At 46.9% G+C, this 19,560-nt stretch overlaps 6 protein-coding genes across 7 annotated transcripts; 5 read left to right on the top strand and 1 right to left on the bottom strand.

Annotated features, from left to right (window-relative positions):
* Nucleotides 1–85: 85 nt before the first annotated feature.
* Nucleotides 86–1,878, top strand: LOC6591053 (persulfide dioxygenase ETHE1, mitochondrial). Its single transcript, XM_026985685.1, has 7 exons — nt 86–121; nt 666–736; nt 829–888; nt 946–1,090; nt 1,155–1,518; nt 1,580–1,698; nt 1,758–1,878. The coding sequence occupies exons 2-7, from the start codon at nt 674–676 to the stop codon at nt 1,811–1,813; spliced, it is 807 nt and encodes a 268-aa protein (XP_026841486.1). The 5' UTR covers nt 86–121; nt 666–673; the 3' UTR covers nt 1,814–1,878.
* A 1,159-nt stretch (nt 1,879–3,037) lies between these two features.
* LOC6591052 (extracellular superoxide dismutase [Cu-Zn]) lies at nt 3,038–6,675 on the top strand. 2 transcript variants are annotated; one of them, XM_026985687.1, is made up of 6 exons: nt 3,038–3,115; nt 4,792–4,862; nt 4,932–5,159; nt 5,215–5,443; nt 5,507–5,528; nt 6,126–6,438. In XM_026985687.1, the coding sequence occupies exons 2-6, from the start codon at nt 4,800–4,802 to the stop codon at nt 6,310–6,312; spliced, it is 729 nt and encodes a 242-aa protein (XP_026841488.1). In that variant the 5' UTR covers nt 3,038–3,115; nt 4,792–4,799; the 3' UTR covers nt 6,313–6,438. The 2 variants fall into 2 exon arrangements, with proteins under 2 accessions (XP_026841488.1, XP_026841487.1); XM_026985686.1 differs by having other exon boundaries at nt 3,039–3,115; nt 6,370–6,675.
* Nucleotides 6,676–7,885: 1,210 nt separating this feature from the next.
* Nucleotides 7,886–10,098, top strand: LOC6591051 (CD63 antigen). Its single transcript, XM_002016600.2, has 3 exons — nt 7,886–8,168; nt 8,988–9,176; nt 9,239–10,098. Exons 1-3 carry the CDS (start codon nt 8,106–8,108, stop codon nt 9,704–9,706), a joined length of 720 nt encoding a protein of 239 aa, XP_002016636.1. The 5' UTR covers nt 7,886–8,105; the 3' UTR covers nt 9,707–10,098.
* A 226-nt stretch (nt 10,099–10,324) lies between these two features.
* On the bottom strand, nt 10,325–13,482 carry LOC6591050. Its single transcript, XM_026986365.1, has 3 exons — nt 12,876–13,482; nt 11,317–11,969; nt 10,325–11,245 (listed from the first exon to the last, which is right to left on the bottom strand). The coding sequence occupies exons 1-3, from the start codon at nt 13,301–13,303 to the stop codon at nt 10,650–10,652; spliced, it is 1,677 nt and encodes a 558-aa protein (XP_026842166.1). The 5' UTR covers nt 13,304–13,482; the 3' UTR covers nt 10,325–10,649.
* Nucleotides 13,483–15,959: 2,477 nt separating this feature from the next.
* LOC6591042 (translocon-associated protein subunit delta) lies at nt 15,960–16,804 on the top strand. The gene is made up of 2 exons (XM_002016598.2): nt 15,960–16,306; nt 16,376–16,804. Exons 1-2 carry the CDS (start codon nt 16,067–16,069, stop codon nt 16,634–16,636), a joined length of 501 nt encoding a protein of 166 aa, XP_002016634.1. The 5' UTR covers nt 15,960–16,066; the 3' UTR covers nt 16,637–16,804.
* Nucleotides 16,805–17,052: 248 nt separating this feature from the next.
* LOC6591041 (putative gustatory receptor 47b) lies at nt 17,053–18,045 on the top strand. Its single transcript, XM_002016597.2, has 3 exons — nt 17,053–17,628; nt 17,687–17,848; nt 17,905–18,045. Exons 1-3 carry the CDS (start codon nt 17,053–17,055, stop codon nt 18,043–18,045), a joined length of 879 nt encoding a protein of 292 aa, XP_002016633.2.
* The last annotated feature ends 1,515 nt before the right edge of the window (nt 18,046–19,560 follow it).

Raw genomic sequence — 19,560 nt, 5'->3', positions numbered from 1 at the left:
TAATAGATAAGAGCAGATCCCCATTCGAAAGTTGATTTCAACTCACATTACTCCAGACTGGAAACAGTTTCTTAGCAGACCTCCAAGAATACAGAGTTTTGGTTAGTTTCTCAAGAGAAAGGTGAGTACTTAAAAGAAGTACTTAGTACTTAGAAACGAAATGTATATCACTTATGAATTGAATGGACGAATTACGGTATGGACGAAATTAGGGTATGCTTAAGTTTTCTATGCATACTTATACTTTTCTATACTTTATGGCAACGAAAATTCCATTCCCGATCAGCATCTATACCATATTTGAGTGTATTTAGTGTTGTCTCTAAGTCAGTTTAGGAAATCGAAATAAAAATAACCAACTCTTTAGGTCCCAAAAGGAGTAATGCGAAATAAAATAATAGTACTATCATTCTGAGCTATTATCAAACACAATCAGTTCCTTAGATAGGGAGTTTAACAAATATCGGGCAGACAGGAAAATGGGTACCGTCCATTACCGTGATAGCCATAAATTAGAGATAGAGCAAAAATATTCAAACCGAAACTTGGCGACCGATAAGCGGGGACCTGTCCAATAAAAAAAACACTCACCTCATCATAATTCAATCATTGAGTACCAGAATTGAAGTGCCTGATACAATGGTCTGTCCCTACATCGTTTTCAGTTTGGAATATGTTGCGAATTCTTGCGATTGCCCTGACACTATGTGCCACAATATGTGCGACTACTCTGCCGGTAAGACCCTAAAGTTTTAAAACTCGATACAATGACAATCCATTATTAAATTCTCATACTGCCCTTTGCTTGCCTTGTTGGAAAACATCCAGAATGGTTTATCAAGTCTACCGGAGCGCCAACCCTTTACATCGGACTTCTTCTTCCGTCAAGTACGTACTCTCCTTTAATGTAAACTGTAAGCATCTGTCCCAACTGATTCCCAACAGCTTTTCGATGAGGAGAGCAGCACCTACAGCTACTTGCTGGCCGACCTGAAGACTGGCGAGGCCGTGATCATCGATCCCGTGCTGGAGCAGGCCAAGCGAGATGCCCAACTGGTCAAGGAGCTGGGCTTCAAGCTCAAATATGCCAGTGAGTATTTTTAGTCACTATACATTTATAGAACTAATATCACTTATTTATTATTTCTCCCAAGTCAACACACACATGCACGCGGATCACATCACGGGCAGCGGCTGGTTGAGAGAGCTGACTGGCTGCAAGTCGATGATTGCCACCGCCAGCGGAGCCAAAGCGGATCTGTATCTGAGGGAGGGCGATCGTATTGAATTTGGCAGCCATGTCATTGATGTCCTAGCCACTCCGGGCCACACCAATGGCTGCATGAGCTACGTGATCAAGGAGCAGGCCTGCGTCTTCACTGGCGACACGGTTCTGATACGCGGCTGTGGACGAACAGACTTCCAGGAGGGCAGTTCAGAATTTCTCTACGAAAATGTCCATACCAAAATCTTTACATTGCCCGAGAACTATCGCATCTACCCGGCCCATGACTACAAGTGAGATACAGGAACATCAAAATAAAGGGAAGATCAAGTGCTAATGCGTTGATCCTTACAGGGGACAACTAGAGAGCAGCGTGTGGGAGGAGAAGCGCTATAACCCCCGGCTGACCAAGGATCTGGAGGAGTTCATTCAAATCATGGATAATCTAAACTTGTCATATCCCAATAAGATAGGTGGTGTGAATGAAAGCTACTAGTATAGGATCATCCTGTAACTAATGGATCTCTTTCAGATGTCTCGCTGCCTGCCAATCGAGAGTGCGGAGTCTACGATATACCAAAGGAGTAGTCCATGAAAAATAAATATAACGTTAATTTAATTAAATAAATGCATTGAAAAAAATATACAAGCTGACCGAAGCTCTGGCATACATGCACTTTAAGCATGGCCATTATTTATACCACCAGTGTAGGCACAAGCCTTGCACGTACTGAGAGACGAGATAGTGAATGCTTCAGTACACAACTTATGCACTCGGAATATGTAATCCGGCCGCCAGTGTGGGCACGAGCTGAGCACGTATTTTGTGACGAGATGGTGATAAACTATTAAAATAAACCGCACGTAAGCGTGTCCCGGCAGCCGTTTGAACAATTGCGAAGAATGCAAACATTGTATAAGGGCTAATAATTGTGCTTTTATTAAACACTTAATTGAAAAATACAATTGAAAATTAAATCAGAACGATTGATAGCTCTTCAGCTATTTCCAGTGTTTAAATGCTTAGACTATCCGACTGATAGTACCGTTCAAATTCAGCACTTGATAAAGCTTTGCGAGTGTGAGAGAGTAATTGAGAGAGGAGAGCAGATGTCTCAACCAGACGACACGATCCGATCTGATCTCAGGCAGTGCTGCCAGTTTAGCCCATTTCAGGCTAGATCTAGCATTTTTAAAATTGGACTAGCTTTTCAAATTCATTAGAGCAAGATTTTGGTTCTGTTAAATTTCAGACTACCCTATAAATTTGAAGTTCTTAAGAAACTCAATGTATTTTCCGTTGGAAACGTGCTGCGGCAAAAAATACCAACTATATTGGGAAAGCTCTGGAAGATAGTAAGATCACCGACATTGATAGTATAAAGTACGATACAATTAATTCGTTCAAATGGGAAAATACCGACGATACTTGTATATTTTGGGCAGAGGTGCTAGCCTACAAATGCTATTCAAATGCTCTCCCTCCCACGGTCAAATGCTGATGTGGAACAGGTACTAGTTAAAACTAAATGGCGCAACGACAAATCCTATAACTGTCAATAGCAGGATGCTGAGGTGGATTTAAGTTATAGTTAGTATAAAAGAAACACTAAATTTTATATTTTTGGGGTGTATTTAGTTTTAGCTGAATTTTAAGGCTATTTATTTTTAGTTTTAGCCACTTTGGGCATTTCTTTTTTCAATTCTAGCTATTATTCACCATCAAAACCTGGCAGCACTGATCTCAGGTGCGCCTCTCTTCCCAGTCAAAGAGTCAATTTGCGGCAGCAAAGCCCGAGACTTGCGCGCAGTTCTCCACCGACAAGTGCACAAAACGGTTGTTTTTCGGGAAATAGAAGGAATCAGAACTAAGTACTAGTTGCTAATAAGGTGAGTACCCAGACGAAAAGAACAAGTGTGAGTGGAACAATTGACGAAGGTGAAGATAATTAATAAAGCTGAAACGTAGATCAATGGGAAATGAGATTTTCTGAGCCAGTTTTAATTTATGGACTCTGATATTTCTTATTGAAACCAGTTACCGCAAAACGCACTTGAAGCATTTTTGTTGTTCATTATTTTACTGTTTTTTTTTTGTTTCTTTTTTCGCGCTGCGTTCGTCGCTTGCCCTTGGATGGGTTAAAATAAAGTAACCAGTTATTCTTATACTGTGTCAGTGTGTGTGTAGGTGTGGTTGTAAAACTGCACTTGAGTCCCAATTTAAGCTGTCGAGAGGAAACCAAGCTTCATTACAGTCCAGTCCCCACACAATCCACAAAGGCGCTACCTACAGCTTCGCTTCTGCTGAGTCGTTTCTGATCAGGAGAATTTTACTCCCACAGAACCTCTGAACACTTGTTTGCAATCTTCTATCTATGATATTGAAACTAATGTATCATTCTTATCTGCATATTTTGCATCGTTTACTCAACTCCATTGTTTGCCAATTCAATTGTTCAGCATTATCTATAGTCGGTGTTGGATTCTAGAAATTCAAAAAATAATTATAAGTGTCATGCCTCAAGAGTTGGCCAGATTAGCTTGGGCACATTCGAAAATGATCTAGAGACTAGGGAGGCCAGTAAAGCTGATAGCTCTGGCCTTTGCCCATTATTATCCAATCAATTACACCTCTCTGACAGGCAAGAACCCAACAAAGCCCTAATAACACCCATTTGATGAAAAAACGATGATGATTATCCGCAATTTGTCGCAATGGTCAGCACTACTTAATTCCACCAATATATGTATACACAATGATTGCATATCAAAACGGGAACAAGCTACGAATAGCGTTGCCCCAAAGAAAGGTCCAACAATCGCCTTTCGCCCTCCTCGGACAAGTGTCGGACGACGATAGGCAAAGAAGGTATAACATAGCCGTGAGAATCGTAAATTTCGGACGACGATAGGCAAAGAAGCCATAACATAGCCGTGAGAATCGTAAATTATGCCACACACATTTCGAGTGCAGATAAAGATAGAGCAGGTACGTGTTCCCAGCCAAATCTCCAGCATATCGCAGACTGCAAACTGATAAGCGGGAGACCGAGACCCGGCCATTGAACGAGCATTCCTCTGAAACAACTCTCCCTCCCCCTCATATTTCATCCATTGAGCATTGGAAATGAAGTGCGTATGAAAAAGAGATTGTTGATTGACCTTACCCAAAGCCACGCTTAACCCTGTGAAAAATGCTATTTAAAGTGACTAGTGTGTGTCTGTACATTTATACAGATGGGTACTCGTATATCGTATATCATATATGACCCACAAATCGCTTCGTAAATTGAGGTTAGACGCTTTAATTCCGCACACAACTGCCCGGACGGACAATGAACGGCCAGAGTGCTCAAATCAAGCGAATATTCACCTGATGACGTACATGATAGAGATGAGCGATGGCATTTTGTAGGGGTGATCATAGTTCTGCTAGTTCTACATAGTCTTGTCAAATACGACCGGACTATATGATTGGACTTCGAAACCATTCCATTTTATTTACCATTTATTCACATTCCTTCGAAGCATTAATCGATCTTTAATGATCTCTTATTCCGTTTCAGCTTGAAATATGATGCAAAGTATTGCCATCACCCTGGCACTCTGTGCCACAATCTGTGCTGCTGCTCAGACGGTGAGTCCTAACAGAGGTGCGAGGTGATCTTCCACAGAACGATAATAACGTATTGAATCCCGATTGCAGCGTAATACGCCCATAGAGGCCATCGCCTATGTGAGCGGACCCGCCCAAGCGGACGGCAGCCAGGTCAAGGGGAACGTCACCTTTACGCAGAACGACTGCGGCCAGAATGTCCATGTTCGTGTCCAACTGGAGGGGCTGAAGGAGGGCAAGCACGGCTTCCACGTCCACGAGAAGGGGGATCTGAGCAACGGCTGTGCCAGCACTGGGGCTCACTATAATCCCGACAAGGTGGGTTGACGGGGGTCTCCTTTTTCATTGACTCATGAGTGTTTCCTTTGATCAGGTTGATCATGGCGGTCCCGACCATGAGGTGCGCCACGTGGGCGATCTGGGTAACCTGGAGGTCAACTCCTCGGGAGTCATTGACATCACCTACACGGACAAAGTGATCAGTCTAACCGGCAACCGCGGCATTATCGGACGTGCCGTTGTTGTTCACGAGCTTGAGGACGATCTCGGACTGGGAGATCACGTGGACTCCAAGAAGACGGGCAATGCAGGAGGCCGTATCGGTGAGGAGTCTCCAGAATGTCTCTTTAATTGGTTAATTCTATAAATACTTTATTCCCTTGCAGGCTGCGGTGTGATTGGTGTCAAGTAAATATCTCTCTCTTCCATCAAAGAAAGACAAAATCGAATGGCTTTCGAATATCTCTTATAAGTACTCGTATACATGTAACTTCAGTCCCAAGAACCCTGGCTAATGGATTGTTTCTCCGCCCCCCTAAGACTCCATCCACACCATTCTTCCCACACAAAGACAAACACACACCACACTATTTTTTTTCTTCTATTAACCGCTGTCGCAGTTCACTGACTCTGTCCGCCTCTGCGTGTGTGTGTGTGTAATAAAAACAACAATAATTAACCGAAATCTAAGCTATACATATTCATTGAAACATATATACATAGAGATATAGTATATATAGCAACTCATTCATATTTTTGTTGGCCTAAACAAACTCTTGCATCGATTGTTCAATCGTGCGGGGTGGCTATTGCGGAGGGTTGGCTACCCCTGCTACCCCTAATTTGTACTAACATCATTACCATTAGTGAGTATCGAAAAAAAACTTCCTACATATAGAGAGGTATTGTAAGGAGTAGGCTTACGATTAGCTAACCCCAAACCAACGCTCTCGAGTTCATCAATCTATGCTAGCTTCAACTTCTGGTCTGGCTTCTGTCTTGCAGTGGCGCCCCACAACAGCTACAAGAAGCTACAGCACCTATACGAACACCATCAGCACGTCATGTCCATCATCAGCCCCCACTGTACTATGTGCCCCATGAGGAGCCACAAGATCATGTTGTCTATCCACTCCAGCGCTATCCCTCGTACCCATACCCATATCCGTATCCGCACCCGTTCTATCTGTGAATCCGCTCCCCCCTAGCTGAAGATTAGAATACATCTGTGCACCCACTCTACTTACAGCTCGGATGTGGACGAGTGGCCCTGCCGCGATGGTGGCGTCGGAGGCCTGCGGAGCTCCCTCTCCATTCTCGCCGTTGTCGTTGCTCTGTTCCTCTCGCGCAGCGTCTAACTCTGGCATGGTGAGCATGTGGCATGGGATCGTTCATCTTAGAGATCGCTTGCACGCCCACACACACCACTCACACATACATTAATAAGAATACTCCAACAGCATTATCCACCCAAACCAGAACACTGAAGAAAATAACTAAGCTACTTGTATTACGTTTGAATTGTTTGATAATAAAATTTGTTATACATACTTTACTCCATTGAATCTTTTGTCGTTCTTGAAATAAGTAGCCGAAGATAGCCAGAATCTCTTGTTCCGATAGTCTTAAGCTTTCTTAAGCTATTTAATTCACGTTATAGACCTTATAATCTACGGATTGTTCTACCTAGATAAGGTTTAGCATTAGATCCTGTATAAGAAGAATTCTTCCATCCATCGGTCACCTATTTCTTTATCGCCTTTCTATGTTATTTATACTTCTTTCTCAGCACTTTTAACCTACATTCAAATATGTCAGCTCCTATGTTAGTTCCTTAATCATTAAGTCCAACTCGGGACTACAATTAAGCTTTAAATCGCGGAAACCTTCAGCAAATGTTGACCGTGTAATCATTCACAGAACTGCAATTTCTTCGGATTGTCCAGTGGATTCATTTTTTCCAGAATTATTGGTCAAGCAACAGCTTTTATTTTTTTGTATTTTTGTGAAATTGGCTAGATTTCTCCGGCCAGATAGGCCTGCCCAGGGAGGGGGTCTCGAGCAACTTCTAGAAATAAGTCCCGACACGCAACATTAACATCACCCAAAGGCTCTCCACAGCCCTCTGCTCTCCAGACCCAGACTCAGCGCAGAATGGGGCCAGCTGATGACTCGATGGTAGCATACTTCTGGGCGTCTTTAATTATTTGCACAGTCTTGAATTCGGGTTCTTGGAGAGCGTTTATAACTTTCACTTCGTTTCCTTTCCTTTGCCTTCACACGAAAGCACGCAATTAATTTCTCCTTGAGCCCGGCTCCTCCCAAGTGTGAAGTGGCTGGCGAGCCTGAACTTTAAAGGGAAATTCCAACAGAGTTTTTATGGTAATAAGTGCATTGACCCACCAAGAAAAACAATGGTGCGGTAAGGTAAGCTTCACGCAACCCAAAAAAAGCTGTTGGCGGACGTAAGCAATCACCCTGTCCACTACCGGACGCCTTTGGTCTGGTCAAAGTGGCTTGGCTTTTGGCTCTGTATCGAGTTACTATCCGAAATGGGTTACAAAGCATAAAACCTGGCCAATACTCCCACCCCATTCCATATTCCACCATCCACCATCCACATTCCCTATTCCCATCCCTATCCCTATTCTGAACTAATCATGCCTGGCCTGAATTCGAAACGGGCCCCTAAGACTTTCACTCACTTTTACTTTTGTTACCACTACCCACAGCTCCAAAGCGTTGCCAGCGCCAACCTCAGAGTGGCCACAACACAATCGCCGAGCAGAGAAGGCTTCTAAAGCCCAGCCGGACCGTGGCTCTGGTCAGTTCGTGGTTTAGCTTCTCATTGGCCGGACGCGTCTACATACATTGATCTCTCAATTCCAAAGTGCGGTTCTCTGTCTCTGCTCTCCTCCAAGTGATTCTGAATTTGTCACAGTCTAAAGTTCCATTGAAATTGGCTTCCATTGAATCAAAATCGAAATGCGTTCGTGCGGTCCGAGCTTAATAAAATATGTCCTGTTTGCCTTCAATGTGCTCTTTGCGGTGAGTGTGGAATAGTCTTGAATACTTTCAGACTTTTACTTTGAATGTGATGGGTCACCTATGAGGATATATACTTTTTACGTGACTATCGGGCTGTCGATTCCATATTTACTTAATATTTAGCAATAAAGTCACTGATCTCATCCAGGAACAGAACTGATAATAAGTAGATCAATCCATTGCTATCTATCTGGACTTTTAGCCATCCCTGATCTTCAACGGCATTCTCTAGGATTTTTCGGTTGACAAATCAGTTTTTTGCTCTGGTAATCCAAAGGAAACCAATCAAACCTAATCAATACTCCTGATTCATATGGCCTAGAACTTTCCAGCTAATTCGCCCTAATAAAGCTGCTTTCAGCACTATAATCACGCTTATGCATAGAGTCTTGTTCAGTTGCCCCATTAAGATGATTATCGTTGGAAAATGACATTTTCATTCGCCATTGAATGGGCTTCGAACGAGCCGGGGGGGCCAACTGCAAATGCGACTCGAGTGTAGCAGCATGCAACTGGATTGTGTCCTTCGCATTGACCAACAGAACAAACAACAAACTGGCCATCACAAGAACGTGGACATGGACATGGAAATGCCTTGACAGGCCCAATGGACAAGGTCCCTGGGTTGTGGGTGGGACCGGGAGGAAACGGAAAGGGACTGGCGCTGATGTCAATCGGACAATTAGAATTGGAAATGTAAATACAAATACGACTTTATTGGAAGCCATTAGCCTAATTGTACGCAAGATATATTGGGGGGTTTTGCGGGTGCACTCTGTGGCCTTTGGTCTTTTAATCAATCCGATCAAACGCTTACAGCTCTCGGGCCTGGGAATACTCATTGCCGGAGCGATTGTGCTGGCCGATGTCAATGAGTTTAATCACTTTGTGGAGGGCCGCGTGATAGCACCGCCCATTGTCTTGATTGTGACGGGACTGGTCATATTCCTGATCGCCTCGCTGGGCTGCTTCGGCGCGATCAAGGAGTCACCAACGCTTCTGCTGACGGTAGGTGTCCTCCAATAGCCAACCCGGAAAACGCTTCTAACCAAGGTGCATCCCATTCACAGTTCGCTGTTCTTTTGGCCGTCATCTTCATCGTTGAGCTGGCCGTGGGCATTGCCGCCAGCGTGTTTAAGAAGGACCTGGAGATGATGGTGAAGAACTCCCTTCAGGAGTCTATTAAGCGCTCCAGCAGCGAGGACACCATGGCCTGGGACAACATCCAGCGGAAGCTGATGTGCTGCGGCGTCGATACCCCGGCTGACTGGCGGGCCATCAGCGCCAACAAAACGCTCCCGGCAAGCTGCTGTCAGCCGCAGTTCATCGACACGACTGTCGGGCATTGCCTGGACTCGCCGGCCCTCGGCAAGGACAAGTTCTACCAGGACGGATGCGTGGGCAAGCTGAAGGATCGCATCGATAAGAACGCCAGCATCCTGATCGGAGTGGGCATCGGCATTGCCTTCATCCAGATACTGGGCATTGTCCTCGCCTGCTATCTGGCCTCCTCCATCCGGCGGGAACAGGCCAAGTAATCCACCTCGCATTCCCCATTCCTGTTCGTTTCCATATTTATATCTATATTATTAATAACTATTGAAATGCATGTAGTGGCATTGGCTTGAAGGTCGAAACCCACCCAATTTGTGCTCAACTAAGCGGACCGGATTGTATATCGAAGAATATGATTAGAAGAAAGCGCAACAAACACTCCTCTTCATCGCAATTCTCCCTACTGTTTCACCTGTTTCTCAATCATTGCCTTCTTTTCGTCAATTAAACTATTCAAACCTATTCTTCCGATGTTTGCAAATACCTCGAGAAATACCTATAATGGAATCTAAGGCTATAACATTGAATCTGACTTGGAAGATATTGCAAACTGTCGTCCATTTAAAAATACGTTTCTGTTTCTCTTACCTTCTGTATTCCCTACTTTTGAGTTTCTGAATCCATTTTAGCTTGTTGCGGTGTATGACAGCCCCAAAAAACATCATCAACTAAGTGTTGCTTTTAATTATCAAATAAAGATTACATAAACTAACGAATACTTAATCATTTTCCAAATTTTCACTGAAAGAAGAGAACCACCAAAGCAAAACAGAAGGCAAATTTGGCGTCGTGTCTTTAGTACTTTATTACTAGGGGGGAAACTACACTACTCGTACATTCGATTGCGATTGCGGTTGCGATTGTGATTGGCCAGGCACAACGTCCACACAAGCTTGATTGATTGCCCCTAGGGGGCCGTCTACACCAACAGTTAATTAAGGATTATATTATGGGAGGCGGGTACCGGCTACAACTACGAGATGGACGCCGATGTGTCTCAGCTGGGTGCGATGGCGGTATAACAAGTGCTTGTTTTGTTCGTTCGGCTACTTCTACGTCCACTAGGGGCAAATGCAATAGTAATGGTCATGGTCCATGGTCCATGGTTCATGGACTGGGGCTACAGCTGAGTTTGGTCCTTCGGTCTCACTTGCTATGCAGAAGGGACTCGGAGAGGCGCTCGATGGCCGTGGCTGGCATCTTGCGCGAGTCCTTCTCGCTGGCCTCGAGAGCCGCTGCCGCTGCCTCGGCGGCCTCCGCCTCCTCCTGGACGCGGGCCTCCTCCTGCTCCCGCTGCTTCTGGAAGTGGCGGAACTCCGTGGGCGTCAGCATACCGCGCAGCACCGTGTCGTAGCTGACACTCACTCCCTTGGCGCACATCTTCTGGAAGAGTTTCCAGCACTCGCGCTCCTTGATGCTGCACACGTACAGCGGATAGTTGTGGTCCTGCTGCTCCGAACAGTTGGCCGCGTTGTTGTTGTTCTCCTTCTTGGCCTCCTCCGGCGACATGTTGGACGGAGAATCGGCCCCCCCAGCCTCACCCTGAGCCTGCATGGACTTCCTCTGCGGCTGATCCGACTTGGCGGACCCTTCACTCAGAAAAATGGAGACGGGCGGCGCCGTCGGCGGTCGATTGGCGCGAATACGGGCAGCTAGGGGTGCTATGGAGCCGCGCCTGATCATGTGGGAGTACTCCTTGGACGCCAGTTGGAAGGTGGGCGGATAGCTGTCTTGAAACGAGACTGCCAAAAAGCTTTAGCTCAGTCGCAAGTGGGGGACTAAAATTTAGATTAGCCGGGATCTTGAGACTTACCCGATTTGCCCGTCTTCCTCAAGAGCGGAGCCCTTCTCTGGGGACTGCGCTGCGTGGATCCCGGCAGCTGTTTGTCGCCTCCACCGACTGGCGTGGAAGTCGCCGAGTTGTTGTCCTCCCGCTCCGAGTCGCTGCCCTCGGAGCTCAGCAGGGACACCAGTGTGATGACATCGGGAGCCACAACACTGCGCGTCCTTCCCAGGGTCTTCTTGCTGCTGGAGGAGTCACTGCCGCCCAGGAGGGAACTGCTGCTATTTCCCTCGACGCCGACCCCGACTGTGGGCGATGCCCCGCCAGCCACCGATGAGGGTGTGCGCGTAAAGATCTTGCGGCGGCGCAGCTTCTGCTGGCTCCTCTTGCTGGCTGCAATCACGCTCCTGCTGTTCTCGTCCAGACCCCGCACCGGAGCGGACATAGCACGCACCAGGGGCGGACGCCGCTGGACGGTCAGAGCGGTCGGCGAGACACTCAAGGGGACGGCGACTGGGATTGGGATTGGGTTCGAAGCTGCTTCTGGTTCCGGCCGGGACGGCTCACAGCTCTCCGTGGCACTGTCGATGTCACTGGGAATGGGCTCCTGCTCGTTGGTGGCCCGAATCGTCTGGGCCAGCACAATGTTGAGGTTGATCCGATTCTTGTCCGCCTTGGCGCTGCTGCAAAAGGGAAATGCAGCCAAATGGATGGAAGCGAAAGTTTCAAGTGACCTGACCTACTCTCCCTCTCCCTCCTGGCCTCCTCCTCAGCTCTGGTCTAAATTTAAATCAAATTATTTGGTATTAGTTTGGGGCAATTTATGCTGTTCTCGATTCCCTGGCATGCAACACACCCGACCAGGCCCAGAAATAGAAATTAGCTGGCGATGATTCCGGTTACTCCCACGTCCACACCCTCCACAACTCCTCCACTACACACAGTGGCAGTCCTGTCCCACTCCTGGCTGGCACACAGTCGTGTGTGATTGGGTAAATGAAACCATGTCAATTACATTTGCAATTTTCACCCGAAAAAACGTACAGAGCGAGTGGGTACTGCCACGAAAGTGAGTCTATAAATCTGTAGCAGTTCATTGAACCTAATCCCCGCCGACACAGTGCCCCCCACCCCACCCCACCGTGGGCTCCAGCCAGCAGCTATCTTGTCAGGCACACCTCTGCAATGATCGACTTAAGTGTGCCGCAAGTCGGCTCCGACTCCGTTCGGTTGGGTGTCCTGGTCCTACTCCATGCTGCTACGAGCATGTCTAGCGTGTGTTATGCACTGAACATAAAACTTTGACGTTTGATTCTGGTGTGAAGCATGCAAATTGTACGTGCCCCCCACCACCACCACCAGCACCACCACCCTTGTAGGGAAAGTGTCATTTTCGGCATATTTATATAGATGATATCAATGTGGAAAGAGCGTTGAGGTGTGGGAGAGGGGCCGACTCCTTTATTGCCGTATACGCTACGCACCCTCTCCTGACACCAAGGTCAAACAAATGGTATTCCGTAAAGGATAAGAACCTCCTCTTACTTCCCTGAATTGGTTTTTTTTCGCTTGAATATGCGGCTACTTACTTATTTGGATCCTGCTGATCGGCAGGCTTGGCTCTGTCCGGTTCGTGGTCCAGCGATGGCTTCAACAGCGAAGACGTGGAAGACCAGGCCACCAGACTCTTCTCCCTCAGCCGCAGAGAGCTCTGGGTGGAAGTTACGCGTGGGACAAACTTGGGCGAGGACTGATCGACGGCGAGAGTTGTCTGCCGGCTCACGGGATACAGCTTCTGGCGGATGTTCTCGATGGACCGACCAACGGAGAGGCCACGCGAAAGATAGCCGCGTTGCTGGGCCGTGAACTTCGAGGCGGGATCGATGAAGGAGTGCTGCTTGCGCACGGGGAGAGGTAGGGGATAACGCGCAGAGGAGACGGACCTGGAGCTGGTGGATGATCCGTTCGGCGTTCCAGCCGTCTGAAAGCGACGACGGCTCGCCACAGACAGCGACATGACGGCGACAAACAGGCCGACCTTTGATTAGGAACGGTGACAATGATTACGGGTCCAAATGGAAACGGGAATAGGGATGGGGAATGAGGGTACAGGATTTGCGATAGCCGAGAGGTCGGGGCAGGATGACTAACAGTGCCGTCGGGGTTTACGTTTCAATTGCCAATCAATGTGGCACATCGAATGCAAATCAATTACGAAGTCATTAAGCCAGAGGCAATAACTTTGTCAACAAAGCAGCCCGGGAAACAGAGGAAACCAAACGGAAACCAAGACCGAAACCAAAACAGAGAACCGAAATCGAAAACCGAAAGCCGAAAGCCGAAAGCCGAAAATCACCAAAACCGTTAACCAAAACCGGCCGCAGTCACGAAAGCGAAAGCCACTTGAAGTCAGTCCCCCGCTCCGCCGGAGACTCTTCGACGCGATGTTCTGGCCCCAACTCTACTTATGTTCTGGGATTGTGGAGTCTTCCACGTCCACTCTGTTTGCCTGCCGTGCACCGACTGCGTTTTGTGAATGGAAGGCTCCTGCACCATCAGACAGCAGGACCATCAGGTTTCGGAGTCGCATTCGGACTCGAGTCCGCGTTCGGGGCTGGGTCTCCGCTTATGTTACCAACAAACAATCAACAAAATCATATCGTTGGCAAGGAGTCAGCGCCGTGCCTGTTATGCTCGCTCTCTCTTGGCTCCGGTTCGGTTGTTTGTTCCATTTCCGGCCCTGCACACACGCCCAGCCCTGCCCGCCCACACATCAGCGCCAGAGGCACGTGCAACTGTAGCTGGGTCTGCCAAGTTTTCGCTCAACTCAATGAACTCGCACGAACTTTTGTTTTCATTCGACTCCCCTGCACCCCACACCACCGCCAGAAAAGTATTCGAATGGATTGCCACATCTAGCCGAACCGAATCCTTATTTTATTGTCACATATCTCGCACAGGACATTAAGATTGTAGGGGGAAGACGCTGTAGGTCAGGACTCTAAGTAGGGACTTGTTGCACCGCGACCCGATTGGATTGTATACTATTCTTGGTCTCGGTTCTCAAAAGTAATACTTTTGTTGAGTGTAGGTTAGTCTGGTAACGTAAGGTACAAGTATCGGTCTATGCAAATTAGTGGGTAGGGTAGGGTAGAAGAGAGAGAGTTAAAAAGAGAGATAGAGATAGGATGGAATGCGTACGAGTCGCACAATGTCAGGAAAAGTTTGATGCAAATTCGGCTGTCACTACTATGTATGGTATGTGGGGGTATCTATCGCCCGAGAACGTATCTCCCGCGTCTCCTGTTGGCAAGTGAAATACTTTCATATTTGTGACAATTTCAAATTCATCAAAGACATGCAAAGTTGTAGGAAAAGTTCCGTGCGCGTCGGCAATCAAAGAAACGTAACGTCCACAAACGAGAAGCAGGCGAGACGCAGGGAAGCGAGAACAAACAGAAAAGGGCATAAAACGGAGCTGAGCAGCCGAACAACACAACAGCCAAAAGGAATGCCAAAAACTAAATCAAGCCCAGTCCAAGGCCAAAGCCACATCAGCCATCAACCAAGCCATTTCCATATATGCCAGTAAATACGGGTATATACTGCCTATCCTATATGTTGTTTCTGGCATCACGGCAAATAAAATGTACTTAAAACAAAACTGAAAGGCCCCTCAAAGAACGAATGTAGTGGGAGTGGGCTCCCGGCGGCATTAATCATTTCAAGTCGATATTTATTGCAGGTGCTCGATGACGCGACTTTGACTTTGACGACGGGCTATGTGCCACCGATCAGGCACAGACAGAAACGGAACCGACTGCCACATCCACGGACGGGAAGGGGAGAGGAGCGGTGGAGTATGATATGGTACGGTACGGTATGTATGGCAATCGGGCTCCGTTTTGGTTTTTGCAATTTATAATCAATTACAATGGAAATGCCGTAAATAAGTCGAGCAAAATAAATGCATATTAGACCGAATAGCCGTAACCAAATACGGAGCGGTACCACCAAACTTTGTTCCTCTGTCATGTCAAAAAAAAACCATTTTAATTAAGAGAAACGGCATAGCGGAAATTACTGTGCCTGGAACAGAGTAACCTAGTAAAAAAGATTGCAATTGCATGGGTAGATTCCGTTGGATTAGCAAAACAGAATAAAAATACATGGGTCTAAAATTCTGTCACTGCCAAGAACAGAATTTAAAAAGTAACCGCAATACTAGTATCGATTTCCACCATCGATATCTTGCAAAAACATCGCTGTGGAACAGCAGATTTTGTTGTCATCAACTATCGCAAGACTTCGTAAAATTTCGTCAACACTCGAGCTGTCAAATGACGTAGCTGCTGTCATGAATCGTAATTTTAAATGGACTATAAAAAAGGGTATGGACAACACGCAAAAACAGCCAAAGCAAATTGCAATATTCCTACGAACCTCACCTCGCCTGTGACGACAAAATCGGCTTTTTGTCTTCAAGGTATAATAAGAAAAAGGGGTGGATTTTAACTTGCAAGCGTTACACTTTCGAGCCGTATTGCCCATTGTCCATACCCTCTTTTTTCCCCCATTATGTAGCATATGTGTAGTTGCCGTGTAACGTGTAACCGATAATCAAGTAAAATCCGCTGTCAGCTGTCATCCACGTCGCTGCTGTCGTGGCGATCAAAAATTTTTTGATTTCAAAGAAAAAGAAAGTGGCAGGCGGCTTTGTTGGACGCTCCTTAGAATTTGCTATATTTTCAATTAAAAACCCCACAAAAACCTACCCGAAATGTGCCGTCAACTGGTCGCCCTATGCCTGATCGCCCTGATGGGTGCATCCGGTGTCTACGGAAGCTGTAAGGCCACCGTGTCATCCTTCAGCACCCAAGATGCCACCATTCTGACGCAGCTGGCGCACGTTGCCGAGCTCACGCTGCAGTGTAGCAACTCTGCACAGCCCAGCCTTTTCGCCGAGTTCCCCTGCGGCAAGGTTGTTCCCGTGGCCAAGGTTGGCGACAGCAAGTACCAGGTGAGTCCCCACCCCCCTCTGAATGCATTTCTATAAGGAAATATTAACGATGAAATATGCCGATTGCAGGTGAGCTGGGTGGAGGACATCAAGCAAGGTAGCAGCGGCAACGTCCAGGTGCGTCTCTTCGACGAGGATGGCTATGCCAACGTACGCAAGGCTCAGCGCGACGGCGACAAGGTCTCGTCGGTCAAGTCCCTGCTGGACATCACTGTGCCAACCAAGAGCGCCTACAAGGGTCCCTGGATAAAGGCCGAGCTTCTGGCCGCCTTCCTGGTAGGCGGAGTTGCTTACTTCGCGTTCACCACCAAGAGCAAGGTGCAGGCTTAAGATTGCGTCTCATCGGGATGTATATTGCCGACCCATTGAATGAAATTCATTCACCTATTTCAAATAGCAACAAATAAGCGACTCTCCGAGCAGGATCCTAGAGATTTTTCACATTTTTACCATTAAGCATCCATCGCTGGGTTCAAAATAAAAAAGATCAAAAACCGAGTGCATCAAGTTGAGATATAATTTAAGATACTGTGTACATACATACCATAACGCGGAGGAGTATTAATATATATATATACCTTCAGGTGTCATTTTATACAAGCGCAACACCCTTAACAAACGATGTATTCAATTAGTCCGATGCTATCGCTCTTAATTACCTCTGTACGCGAGGATAAGAACCTCTGCACGCCTCTGGCCAGGATCATTCAGCAACGGCCACATGAAGCCCCGCAAGCCGTCGAGCGATGGCTTCATCTACTGCTACGGCAACGGTGCGCAGCTCACCTGTGAGCGTGTTGTATGCGGTGATTGTGACTATCTGCTTCTTCTCCTTCTCTCTGTCGCTCATCCTCGACATGGCTCGGTGCACCTGCCGCCTCTCGTCCACCCTGCTGATGGCTGGCACCTACATCCTGCTGACGAGCTCCCTGGGCCTGGTGGGATTTGTTCACATTGCCATCATGGATTTCATGCGGCTGCGCCTGCGCCTCATCCAGAAGCTGCTCCATCAAGAGTACGAAGGGAGTACTGGTAGAGATCGTCCACAAACGACGGTCCATCGGAGGATTGCCAAGCTGTTCGAGTTCACCAAGCGGTGCTCCCATTTGCTGGCAGAGTTGAATGCAGTGTTTGGGTTCGCGGCTGCCGCCGGGCTCTTCTACGAGTTCAGCCTGATGACCTGCTTTGTGTACGTGATCTGCCAGAAGGTTCTGGGGTCCGAGGCCTGGGACCTAGAGTACACATTCATGCTGCTCCACGTCACGCTTCACTCCTACAAGCTAATCATCACCAGCACCTATGGCTATCTGCTTCAGCGGGAGGTGAGTTCTCTGCTGCGATAACTAAGGGAGATCATCCTTGTTTGTGCCTGCTCCGCAGAAGCGAAACTGCCTCCGCCTCCTTGGCCTCTACTCGCAGCACTTTCCCCAGCAGCCACTGGCCCGCAGTCAGGTGGAGGACTTCCAGCATTGGCGCATGCACAACAGGCAGGCGGCCCTCATCGGGAGCAGCATACCGCTCAGTGTGTCAACCATTTTCCTGGTGAGCTGAGCCCCTAGCCAAGAGTTCCTCTCAGTAGCTACGTCTCGCCATTGCAGGTGTACAACGGCATGGCCAACTATGTGATTATCCTGGTGCAACTGCTATTCCAGCAGCAGCAGATCAAGGAGCGGCAGAGGGAATTAGGTAGGGACGTGGACATTGTGGGGCCAATGGGTCCCCGCACTCATTTGGATTAGCTCATCGCGTTCGCCTTTAATGTTCATTAATGCATACAAAAACAATTCTTTGGATAGTTCCTCGTGCTTATCACAGGACACAAGATTTTTTCCCAGAATCAATGCGTATACGATGTATCCTAACTAAATTAATCTAAATCTATTCTTTATTTGAAAAAAACTGTTGGGCAAGCGCTTCTCGGATATTTGGTTTCGAAGTGGTTTCTGATTGGAAAATTTGTAGAAAATCTTCAAAGCTTCCTTCAGAAAACTCGCATCCTCCAACATCTCGGCCTTGCTGAAATTGCTTAGAAGACGGCGGCCTGCGCGAAATCAATAAGAAACTCCCGGGCGTATGACATGGCGTGGATGGTGTGTTGTTCCGCCTATTGTAGCTCAGCAGGTAGATCTCACGACTTCCCCCGACAGTGGATCCATGGGCTTTGACGAGGAATCCATTCATTCAGCGGGTTTTCCATTATAAAGTTGTTTCAGGGCACATTCTGGAAATTCAAATGATAGAATCCCTGATCCTTTTTCAATGTAATCTTCTCATAGGAGTGGAACTGTATCTCCATCATGATATTCTACTTGTTGCTGTAGCAATAAGTAAGTAAGTAAAGCATAAAATTAAGCACATACTATAGTTATAAGATATGGAATCAGGATTTCATTCATAAATACCACTATAAAAAGTCTCAAAGAACAGAGAGAGAACATGGATGCAGGACTTAAGTTGCCAAATCGTATATGGACTGGCCTGGGGCACAGTGGAGCCAAAGACAATTTAATATTATTCACACATCGTATACATGTTATAATCTATAATTGATGCCGTAAGAAGCATACTTGGCTGATCATTGTGAGCCCCAGATCATATGGGCTAGAAGCTGCTACTCCTTCGTTTTCGTATTGGACATTGCATGTCGGCATACTTGAGAATGCATTTCATCCATGTTCCAGTTACAAAATGCGTTTAGGAAAGATCTTTCAACAGGTCAATGGAACCAAAAACTTAAGAAATCACGCTTGAGATTAGGTTTCCTCCGAAAAGATCGACGTTTTGCCATGTCCCGCTCAGTAAAGGGATCTTCGTCTTATCAAAAACTTATAATGGAACTTCCAATCAGTGCAATGAAGCGGGTATACTTATTGTGAATTTCTATGATTAAGGTAAATCTAGAAATGAATATTTTAATCAATCAATCAAAAGTGTACGCCTGCGGGATGTCCTTTCCGCGTGAGGTGACCGCCAGGCAGTACTCCCAATAAACGGGATCTTTGTTAGGTTCTGATTTTGAGCTGAAAGATGGAAAGATGGAAGATTTCTTTTGGCTGAAGATAAATTTCGAGATAGATAGATATTTCTAAGGCAAATTTTGTCAACAGGGGTCTAAGGCATGACGAAAGAGGAATGGCGGTCAGGTCAGGTGCAAGCGAGTATGTATGGGTTTGCCCTCATGCATATGTGGGCTGGTTGCATCAAACTCCAGAGCGCCGCTGACCAGCCGTGGGACACATGCTTTGGGCCGCTTT

The sequence above is a fragment of the Drosophila persimilis genome, unplaced genomic scaffold (assembly GCF_003286085.1).
Source record: "Drosophila persimilis strain 14011-0111.01,24,50 unplaced genomic scaffold, DperRS2 tig00000002-arrow-pilon, whole genome shotgun sequence".
NCBI classification, from domain to species: domain Eukaryota; kingdom Metazoa; phylum Arthropoda; class Insecta; order Diptera; family Drosophilidae; genus Drosophila; species Drosophila persimilis.
The sequence above is the reverse complement of the archived record's forward strand: the minus strand, read 5'-3'. Positions and strand labels throughout refer to the sequence as shown.